At 40.0% G+C, this 11,085-nt stretch overlaps 2 protein-coding genes across 2 annotated transcripts; one reads left to right on the top strand and one right to left on the bottom strand.

Moving 5' to 3' along the window:
• Positions 1-327: 327 nt before the first annotated feature.
• On the bottom strand, positions 328-2,518 carry LOC139111099 (uncharacterized). Its single transcript, XM_070671558.1, has 4 exons — positions 2,299-2,518; positions 1,173-1,210; positions 813-1,105; positions 328-735 (listed from the first exon to the last, which is right to left on the bottom strand). Exons 1-4 carry the CDS (start codon positions 2,516-2,518, stop codon positions 600-602), a joined length of 687 nt encoding a protein of 228 aa, XP_070527659.1. The 3' UTR covers positions 328-599.
• A 2,865-nt stretch (positions 2,519-5,383) lies between these two features.
• On the top strand, positions 5,384-10,100 carry Conv (insulin like growth factor binding protein acid labile subunit convoluted). Its single transcript, XM_070659950.1, has 11 exons — positions 5,384-5,636; positions 5,754-6,041; positions 6,259-6,496; positions 6,571-6,817; positions 6,895-7,149; positions 7,255-7,571; positions 7,636-7,933; positions 8,003-8,483; positions 8,598-8,861; positions 8,946-9,174; positions 9,287-10,100. Exons 1-11 carry the CDS (start codon positions 5,387-5,389, stop codon positions 9,627-9,629), a joined length of 3,210 nt encoding a protein of 1,069 aa, XP_070516051.1. The 5' UTR covers positions 5,384-5,386; the 3' UTR covers positions 9,630-10,100.
• Positions 10,101-11,085: the final 985 nt, after the last annotated feature.

The raw sequence follows: 11,085 nt of genomic DNA, 5'->3' as shown, positions 1-11,085 counted from the left end.
TCTAAATTACAGTTATTGATTAATTAATTATAACAGTTTCTCTTAACGATCCCTATGAGATCTGGATAATAAATATAATAAAATTATATATGCGTATGCATGCACTGCAATATTGATATCGAAAATACCGGCGCAACAACTTTCAAGAACCTTGAAAAGTCAACGGTCAGGAATAGACTTGAGATTATTCTGGATTACGACGCTGAGAATCACTCTTTTTTCTCTTTTAATGAATTTCTTCCTTTTCCTTTTATTTATTTATTTATTTTTTCTTTTCGTTAGTTTTATGCGTTGCATGCAGCAAAAGATGTACTGGGACGCAACAAGAGCACGAAAGAAATCAAAGTCAAGTGCATGATATCACGTGCAACCGCTCGAACGTTGAACTACTACGAAAGCAAAATAATATTGCCTGAGAATTCTATAAATATAATGATAAATATGAATATCCAACGTTTTCCAACTCGATAAATTTCAATTAAAAATTGTTAATAACTAAAACTAATATTTGAAACGTCTAGCATATAAAAATTTCTTTCATAAATGTTGCGTTAAAGCGTAACTAATTATTCGTAATTTAATGCAAAATTGATATGTTTTTAGTCGATCACCAGTGGCAGAACAGAAGGCACTGCATCTTCGTTCTCTTGAATTTTTAATTCGTCGTCTGTGATTTCTTCCGTAATCGTTCTCGACTCGATTTCTTCAGAATAAGACAACTTATTCAAGTAATACCTGCATCAAGTAATTGCCAATTATGTTGTTAAAGTTGCTCGCAATTTTCTGAGCTGATTATTATAAAATGTACAGACCATTCGTGAGCACGCTGGCAATCAGTATTTTCTTCGTCTGTGCATATTCGTTGCCTCTGATCGAACACCGTATCGTTAGCGCAAATCACCGGGAATCCGTAACCGGAATTTTCGCAAACGTGAAATATCCTACAATTGTAATCCATATCGGCGTAAAAACCAGACGGCATATTCTCGCAGGTGAAGCGAAAAGTTAAATTAGCAAATACATCGATACTAGTTTGTTCGCTTGACACTTCCTCGTAAGTTTCCAAATAATTTCTATCCTGTACGGTATAATATATCTTAAGTTTTATTGCAATTCACAATCATACGTTTAAAAAAAAATTTTACGGTCAAAAAAAATTAACTGGTTCTTACAAAATGGTCCAAAGTAAATTGACTTGTCATCTTTGTATCTGTATAACAAAAGATAATTTTAAATTTTTCGCAAAACTTGATTCAATTACTTACGTAACTTACCTAACAATAATAAAAAGTTAAACACGTATGTTACACAATAATTCATATTAATTGCAGTATTCATTTTTTAAAACAAAATTTCTTAATCTTTTAAATTAAAATTGCAGTTTGATATTGCCGAACACTATCATTGAATCACTCAACGGATAACGCAGCTGACTGCTCGACTACGAACTTTTCGTCTAAAACTGAGGAACTAGAGGAGCTCGATGACCTTAATAACCATGTAATTTCTCAAAAGACTCGTCATTCTTCCTCATTATCGTTTATACAATGCTTAACCATTCCATCCTGCTTTATTGAACGTTTTGATAAGACCAAGACTGTCCAATAAATTCAAATACCTTAATTTTAATTTTTTAAGAATTAGAAATACATTTGTTATAGAAAACAATTTGTTAAAGTTCTCTAACATTAAAAAAAAATTTGTTTTAACTTTTTAGTTGGAAATGTTTATATAAATTAATCCGTATGCCAATAGATGTCGGTTTTGCACCGTGAATCGCGGGACTCAGTTGAGCACCAAGGTAACTAGGCAAAGATACTTTCACTAACGTGAACCAATCCTAAGGTGCTACTCGACAACCGACTTTCTTCTACAAGACTCTGCCAGGATCGTATCGTTATCCACCAAGTTGAATACAATGTTATACAAATGAAAATTGCGTAAGAACCATTTATTATTTTTTGCGCAACATTTATAATTCGTAGAAATAAATTTCTAATTTTCTTAATTAATCAATCTTCATAATTTTATATTAATTTTAGATTCTCAAAGAAAACTTAAAATTCGGCAAGTCAAAACCTTCTAAAACATTTATTTCTATTGTTTCATTAAAAAAATATTTTTTACGTTTTTTATTCATTACTTTGATTAATTAAAAATTAATTGTTAACGCGACCAATCTGCCGTGACCTTCAGTGGTACGATAGCGTTTTATCAAAATATGATTATTATGTTGGCACAAGGTGGGACGACCACGAAAGGACAGCGCGTATCAACTGCCAATGAGGGAGGCCTTACTTCTCAGGCTGCCTTTCTCTTTGCCTCCATGCCTCGGCTCAGTTTTCACGGCAGCTTCACCCAGGAACCACATGCAGAATGTCTTGAAGACAAGCGGCGAAACTCTCGAAACGTGTATTCTTCTCTGTTCGTCTCTCTCATTCTTCCCGCTGCTGCATGGTGGAAAAAAAAAGGCAACCCGCTCACCGGCGAACATGTAACCCTGAGGATATCGGCGCATCCTTGAAGAAAGTCACAACGATCTTCGTGCTTTTGAGAATCACCGGGCGAAGTGCAACAAGGTAACGCAATTTTTGTGACAAACAATAAAATTATTTTGTTGCTTTAAAGCAGAGAGAATTCTTAAAATAACGATTCTTTAAAAGCTCGACAACTCGTCGACCGACGTAGGAATTATGACAGGTATGACGTCGACGATTTGTATCATTGATGAATAACGGTTTATCGAATGTTAAGACTTCTCTAAGGCTTTGTTAAATTTTTTAATAGGAAACGCCGTTAAATTTCGTAACATTCACGGGTATGTATCCACGTGTGTTTAGGCGTCTCGTCTCTCCGTTCAGCAAATGAAGACTTTAACGCGCGTACGGGATGTTACGCTTCCACGTTGCTTGAACTAATTAGTTCAAATTAACTTGGGTACCTAACTGAGTCGCAAAGTTTTGCGCTGTTGTACTTATTTCATTTTATTTTATTTTAATAATTATATTAATATTTGGTACAATATACGTTTTAATATATAAAATATGTAAAGTATTTTTTATTAGAACAGGTGTAATGTTGCAAATAAAAGGTCGTAAAATAAAAAAAAAATCAGACATAAAGTAGTTGCACGGTATTCGCAAGGACGACTAGTGAAACGAAAATATTCTCATTCGTTATGTCGGAAAAGCACGAGGAAAAGTGGATCTTAATTCAACGAGGGAGTTTCTTTTATAATGAGATTTAATTTTAGTACTTACGCGCATATTACGGCGGTAGCGATAAATTTTTTTTTACGTAAAGTCGACTATCTTGGCTAACACAATAGCTCTAATTGATAGACGTCCAGAAAGTGGAGCGTGGCGCAAGTTCTTTTTTCTCTCCGCCGTGTTGTACTTTCCGCTTTCGAGAAACGGAAGTCTCGCGGGAAAGCCTACTCTTTATTGATGGCTCTCATTGAATTTCTAAATATTTGCGATACAGGTAAAGAGCTGCAACGGATAGGCCGTTCCTGTTACGATCCAAGCATATCAAATAGTTTCAGATAAATAATCAAGTATTGCTAATTACGTAAACGGTACCAGCGTAAGTTTATTTTTCTCGGACCCGATACGAGTTTGGTGTCACGAGAGACCAGCGTGATTCGGTCCAGTGGTTAGTTCCTTGGTTTACGAGGTAGAAAGATCAACTGAAGTAAGTGAAAGGCGCGTGCAGTTTTTTCTTTTTTTTTCCCCAACGTATCGTTTTGCTTACGAACGCTGCCATCTCAAATTCGCCAGACTTTACCGATGACCAGCCTCTGCAAACGTAAATCTGTAAATATGCTTTTGCTCAGCATGCATTTCGCCCGAGGTAACCGCGATGACTCCCTCGTGACGCAGATCCTGCCGACTTCTTACGTATCGCGTTCACGCATTACATAGCGAGCCTTGTACGCTGATGGTTGAATTAGATCACTGTGCTTTTTCTTTGCCTGCTTGAATTACTAGGGTTGTAATAAGGCATAGTTTTCCGTTTCTCAGATCGGCGGGTTCCACGACTACTTTAATTACAGGCCACCGTTAATTGCGGGAGCGAGGCGGCGGCAATCTCGATTAATTCGGTATATAAAACGTATAAACTGGCAACGCAACTTCTGCTGCTATCGCGCAGCTAATAACAACAGTATTAATTAACAGCAGAACGAACAACGCGGATATTTTTCATTTAATAAACAGAAAAATATGCTCAATCAGAGCATGATTAAAAAAGGAAGCTAGCGTCGTAAACAATTGTATCGTAACATAATTAATTACCAACGACGACAATTGTATTTTCTTTCACAGACGATTAGTCCTTTCAAATCCACCCACATTGTATGAAAATCTAACGATGATCTTCAAAATGGGGTCAGTTATTATGCGAAGATTATATTTGCTAATCGTTTAGATTTCGAAAGAAGGACAATCAATTCGTAATAACCGTAACGGCATCGCCGTTGCACGCAATCACTAATTTTCTATCGAAATTTCACGCACGGTTACGCAGGTGGCTCATCGTTTTCGTGGCAACAGACAGCGAAATCGCAATTGATCCAATTGCACTAACATTTCCGGATGGACGAGCCGGCGCTTTCGTAATTTTCTTTTGCAAGACGCGCAACATGCGGCAAATCGTGATTGACGTACCAGCTAAACGTCCCCGCGATAGCTTATAATTTTCAAACATGACAGAAAGCGTGATCGCCGGGGTTGCGTGCCTCCTTTCTAGAATCGCGTGGGAAACGCTATCGTTGGTACACGATCAATGAATTAATTATGATCGAATAATGAATCGGCGGAGTACAATTGACGGTACGATCGCGCGGGATCTTGATTTTTCGTGGCACCTTTCGCTACGCATCGGCGATCGGTGCGTGGGTCGCGTGTGCCATCTGAAAAGTAGATTCCCGCCCTGAAGGACGTTTTTGGACCGACAATCTTCGCGGTTACTCACCTCTCGACATATAGAAGACGCGAGGCCTCGGCGAGCCGCGTGGGATAACGAGCGGCGGTATCGGATCGCGAATCGAATGACTGATGTAATCGCATTCGCTTTAATGTAGGCAACGAACGTTAGAGCACCGTTTAACAATTCGTTCGTAAAGGATTGCGCAGAAGAACAATTTTGAAGCCGTATTGCGATTTTACTTATTAGACGCGTAAGCTACATGGTTATCGGCGTATCGATCTATTGCGTGTGCGATTAACTAAGGGGTGCACGCAGCAAAAACTTTCCCACATTTCAGACGAGACGTGCGTTGCGTCACGGAGTGACTAAATAAAACGTTCGGCCTAATAATAAAAAGTATCACGAGTCAGCAGTGTGTTGAGTGAATTTCTTTTGTTTTATCATTTAAGGTATTGAAATGTTATCGCCATTGTTGCTGGTGAGCTTGGTGGCGTTCGTAATGGGCGGCTACGTACCGCCCGGGCCGAGATTCAGATGCCCTAAAGATGCGATTTACATCTACCCCTGCACGTGTCTTCGGGGCAGCGACAGAGGTTTATACGTCCGCTGTGAGAATACGAATCTAGCCAGCCTCAGTCTCGCCTTCACGAATCTAGGAAACGAGGGCATGCCGATCGAGGAACTAGTTCTTTATAAATGTAATATAGGTAAGTCGATATCTAACACATTGCAAAAAAAAAAAAAATAAAATAAAATAAAATAGAAATACGTGACATGTCTTGGTAAAATAAATTAATTGAATAAATAATTTTGCGTATCCGTAGTACGATTTTATGGTCCCGCTCTATATCCGCTGGACGTGCGAGTGTTAAAGTTCATTGACACACCGCTAAGATTGATCGAGGAGCACAGCTTCCTCGGTGTGAACCGAACTCTTCAGGAACTCTACGTGATAAACAGCAACCTGGAAAAATTCCCTCGCGAGGCACTCCAGGTCCTCGGTAATCTCAGTCTGCTGAGCATCACGGGGCATCGTATATCTTCCCTACCGGGAAATAGTTTCGGTGAAAGCGCTGCGGCCGCAAAGTTGGAAAAATTGGAAATTAGTAACGGTAATCATAATTTCGTATCGTCAGCAGGAAATGCACACCGTTATTATCTATATTAGACCTGTAAAGTGATTTAATCCTACAAGTTTAATTTAACGTACATAAAAAAAATAAGCTTTTAAAGAAATATTTTTAATACAACATTTATATATGTATAAGAGAGATCGCAGACGTGTAAAATATTAAGTTACAATTCTTGACCGAGTTTCATGTTTTTCAGGTACACTTTCTTCTCTGCCCGTGGAATCGCTAACGCCGCTCAAGAAACTGAAAGTCCTCGATCTTCACGGAAATAAAATAAAAGACCTGAAGAGGAATCAGTTCAAGGGTCTAAGAGACACCGAGTTTCTAGACATTTCTCACAATTTAATAGATAAATTAGACACGTCTCATTTGGCTGATCTCGTTAAGATGGGATGGTGCAACATGTCGCACAACGCTATCGCTGATTTGAAAAGGTTGACGATCTTGAAGAAAACCTAAGTCGAATTAAATACCCGCGACGTATCTAAGATTGTTTCTTTCGTTTTAGAGGAACCTTCGCTCGGAATTCCGTCTTAAAGGTCTTGAATTTGAGTCACAATAAGATTAGGAAACTCGACTCGAACACTTTCCGCGGAATGCGCTTCCTCCGACGATTATATCTGAGCGACAATCAAATCGACGACGTAGGTCGTGGTACCTTCGGCTCTATTACGAGGATCGGCACAATCGATCTCTCGCGTAACTTTATTAAGAAGGTCGATTTTCAAATGTTCCATCAACTACAATTTGCTGAGGTACGTACGCACACATCCAAAAAATTATTTCCACGTAATTTTTACACGATTATTTTTTTACGAACATGTCAACGCAGCTCTTGGACGTTTCCGAAAATTTCGTGACGGTCGTGGAGAAATTGGCGTTCAAGGATATTTATTTGGCAAAAGTGAACCTATCTCACAACGAGATTTCGAAGATCGAGTCGGGGGCTTTCGAAAATTGTGCAAACATTACGTCGCTCGATCTCAGTCACAACAAACTCGAGAATATTTCAAAGTATTCCTTCGATAGCGCGTCATACGCTATGGATTTTCAGCTCAGTTATAATTTATTTACGTCGTTAAATCAGGTGAGTAACATATTTGTTTTAATGCAAACAATCACACGACTTACATCGTTTTATTGAAATATTCTCGTACGTTTAATGCCACTTGAAAAATATAATTTTTGCCAGATTCCAATGCACAACATGACGGGGCTGAAGGTGCTGAATGTTTCTCACAATTTGATACACTCCATACCACGACAGACTTTTCCGAAGCTGTACGAGCTTCACACGATCGACATATCGCATAATAATCTCTCTGAAATTCACAACGCCGTATTTCAGACGCTTTTTAGCTTGCGATTCTTAAATATGTCACATAATTCTTTGGAGAAGATAAAACCATCAACGTTCGGACCGCTACCAACGCTTTTAGAACTCGACATGAGTTACAATCAATTAAACGACATTGCGCGCGGTAGTCTCACTCGGTTAGCCAGCTGCAGGTGCGTCGTGATTTATTAATAAAATTGAGGAACGTTACTTCTGCAACATGTAATTACATTTTAGGAGCCTAACGGTGAAAAATAATCGTCTGACAAAGATCTTCCAATTGCCAATTTCCCTGGGCTACTTGGACTTCTCTGAGAATCTGCTGGAGGAGATTCCAACTACCGATGTATGGCCCACGATGAATGCGTTACTCTCGCTGGACCTTTCGCGGAATCGGCTGGGCGATAACCTGCAAGACAAGAGTTTCGAAAACCTGCTGACCTTGAGAATCTTAAACCTGCAAGCGAATAACATTACCAGGCCGCCCTGGCAGGCGCTGGGCAGTCTGAGCAGCCTGCAGTATCTTTATCTCCAGGTAAAACAAAAGAAATTTTTATGAGGCAAACGGTAATCTTCTGGATTCTTACCGATGGAAATTCTTCAGGATAATCACCTAACGAAGCTGGAAAAAACCGCCTTCGGTCGTTTGCCGATAGTGTTCGAGCTAAACTTGGCGAATAATAAAATAAACAGCATTACGAGCCGGGCATTCGAAGGGCTTCTGCAGCTACTGACGTTGAATTTGACGAATAATAATATCAGCCACATACCGAACGGCGCATTTCAGGGTCTAGTGTCTCTGCGAACGCTCGATCTGTCGCATAATGAATTGGAAAAGCTGGATAACAAGACGCACGGTTTGCTCGACGATTGTCTGTCCCTAGAGAGGCTCAACCTAAGCCATAATAAGATATCGTTCATTACCCGGAAGACCCTGCCTAACGACCCTTGGATCCCTTACAGACTAAAAGAGGTCGACCTATCCTACAATTCAATGCCGGTTGTCACCTTCGATCTTATTGCCGGTGCTAAGAAGATTCAGTACTTGAATCTCTCTCATAATAATATTAATGAGATTAGGAGATGTGAGTAGTAAACAAAGAACGTTGCTTTAATAGCCTCGACAATTAATCGAGTAATGGCCTAGCTCGCGCTTCCTGCTGCGAATCGTCATTTATTGAAATGTTGCCCTATTTTAGATGTAATCGGGAATTTAACGGCTTTGCAGACTTTGGATTTATCATACAATGAGATAAACGACATTTCCGAACAGGACATTTTTGTGCCGCCGTTAAATTTAACAAATTTGCATATGAGCAACAATCATCTAAGCCATGTGCCTCTCGAGAAAATTTTACCGTTGCCGAATCTAAAAGTTCTCGATCTGGAAGGAAATGAAATGGGCGTCTTTGACGAGAGGTTTATGAAAATTATTCAAAACGGCACGGCGCTCAAGTACTCAGGTGACGATAAATTAAATATTTAATTTAAACGATCAGACTTTTTAGTTATTAATATTTTAAAAATATATGTTTATATTTTAATAGAAAATCCCATGCACTGTGATTGTCATGTGCGACCGTTGAAAAGGTGGCTGAAAACTCAGACGCAGCTTCCGGAGGAATGGTCGAGGGTAATGTGCAAGAGTCCGCATTATCTCGCGAATAAATTCATCTCGCAGGTGACCGAAGATTTAATGATTTGCGGCGAGAGGGACATTAAAGAGGAGCCTGAACTCGATATCACGCCCGATGTTAAATATCGAAGTATCGACTAGTACGTATTTTGTTCAAACGCCTACGCGTCGCGTCGTTGAATCTTTGTTACATATTCGTTCTTAAATTTTTCTTGAAAATCCTGGCTGTCACAAATATATAATTTTCTTCAGCAACACCGAGGACAACAGTTGGAAGGCGACGTGGTACGTGACGTCGCGCGAAGACATCGGCGACTTTTACGTGGTGGTGCGAGAATCCGGCAACAGCAAGTCCATGATCGAAAGGGACGTCGTTTACAGCGAGCGATCCTTCAGGATCCACGACTTAAAAGAGTCGAGCACGAAGTACGAGCTCTGCGTGCTTGCGCGTGACTCCGAAGGCAACGTGAAGCACTACAGGAACTCGCAGTGTCAGATTTTGAACCAGCAAAACTCAAGCTCCGCCGGCCTCAGGGCGAGCCTAGGCTTCGTGATAGTCATTGCTTCCTTTTGTACAATTATGAGATTTCATTAACCTGCCGAGATTAGTATTCACAATTTTTAGGAAGATATCTCACGTTCCGTGGATAGCACGATAGACACACGCAATGGAGGATCCTCGCATACCAGACCGGTCAAATCTTTCCGATTGTTTTGCTACCTTAGACTTTTATCTACGTCGCGTTGAAGCGCGAAGTAATGTGATTGTACAATAAATTAATATATTCCTCAAGAAAAGTGATACGCTGTGTGCGGTGTACATAGATCGTATTGTATTTCGTTCGGAAGTAAGAAAGTCGTTGTATTTATTTTTGTAAAATATATATCTCGTACAACTTACAGACATTTTGTCATTTACACGAATTTAATTAAGAGTTAATCAAGACTCGACATAAAAAGAAGGTGAAAGAGAGAGAGAAAAGAAAACTGTAATAATAATTTCAGCCTGCGAGACGATTAGTCGTTGATTACTGGACGAATCGTCTTGATAAGGAACTGCCTAATCCCACGATATTAATTCGCTGTCACGTTGCACAGTCTCCTACGTGGTTAATAAAGCGTTTGCGACTTGCTGAAAAAATTCTCAAGGAAGTCAGCGGTCTCCTGAGTTTTGCGGGGTAAGATTATTTCATTATCTCGTGAGGCGACCGTAATTAGCAATCCAGGATAAAGAGTGGCGCATCTTGTTGCACTAAAATAATTAAAAAAAAAAAAAAGGAGGAAGAAAGGGATCTCTAATGAGGGAGAGAAACCGTGGAAGTCGTTTCCGCAAGAGACGCGCGCCCTCGCGAATTTATTAGCGTCGTTATCGGAGATGTGCCAATTTCAAACAATCGGCGACGACAACGGTGATTGATTTTTCTTACGTTATTCGCACTTCGTTAGCGCAATCGCGCGATGGCAATTATCGGTTACCACGCGGGATTACGATACCTCGGAAGAAAGAGACAATGCTTCTGCGCGCACGCGAGTTCGGTGGATTAACGGGAATTTAAATTACACGACGCACGGCGTATTTGATTAATATAGCTTCGGCCGGCATGCCGGAAAAAACAATGCGCACACGCCTCTCGCCGTTCTGCTCGGCGGCTTGCCCCCTTGATCGGGATTAACGTCGCTTTAACGCTTAATTAACGGAGTATTCTTCGGCAAAAAGCACCGATCTTCACTTCATTAAAATTGCAGGTGTAATTCCGTGGCAGTGTACGAGGAGAATTTTGTTTTCTCTTTTAAGTTTTATTCGACTGATTTCACGTAATCGTTACGTTCTCGTTACTTAAGTGAGCTACAAATTGTTGCCTTATCTCGCAAAATATGAATCAACGGCAGCGGAAGCGAGTACAAAAAGGTGAAGATAACGTTTAGCGCTAATGAATGTTAAATAACGCTGCTTTAGAAAATTGCATCGCGCGATGCTTGGATCGATGATTCCCGCGAGATACGAGATCTCGGAGCGATATTAATATCTGATTACGAAATCTCTAGCCAGA

This window comes from Cardiocondyla obscurior, linkage group LG01 (assembly GCF_019399895.1).
Source record: "Cardiocondyla obscurior isolate alpha-2009 linkage group LG01, Cobs3.1, whole genome shotgun sequence".
NCBI classification, from domain to species: domain Eukaryota; kingdom Metazoa; phylum Arthropoda; class Insecta; order Hymenoptera; family Formicidae; genus Cardiocondyla; species Cardiocondyla obscurior.
Note: the sequence above shows the minus strand (reverse complement) of the source record. Positions and strands in the feature narration are given on the sequence as shown.

Excerpts from the sequence above, each read along its gene's own strand:
- LOC139111099 (XM_070671558.1), bottom strand. The coding sequence starts at position 2,518 with ATGCGCCGATATCCTCAGGGTTACATGTTCGCCGGTGAGCGGGTTGCC. Across the intron at positions 1,106-1,172 it reads AATTTACTTTGGACCATTTT|AAACTTAAGATATATTATAC; the intron begins GTAAGAACCAGT and ends TGAATTGCAATA. Across the intron at positions 736-812 it reads TGCCAGCGTGCTCACGAATG|GTATTACTTGAATAAGTTGT; the intron begins GTCTGTACATTT and ends TACTTGATGCAG.
- Conv (XM_070659950.1), top strand. The coding sequence starts at position 5,387 with ATGTTATCGCCATTGTTGCTGGTGAGCTTGGTGGCGTTCGTAATGGGC. Across the intron at positions 5,637-5,753 it reads TCTTTATAAATGTAATATAG|TACGATTTTATGGTCCCGCT; the intron begins GTAAGTCGATAT and ends GCGTATCCGTAG. Across the intron at positions 9,175-9,286 it reads AAATATCGAAGTATCGACTA|CAACACCGAGGACAACAGTT; the intron begins GTACGTATTTTG and ends AATTTTCTTCAG.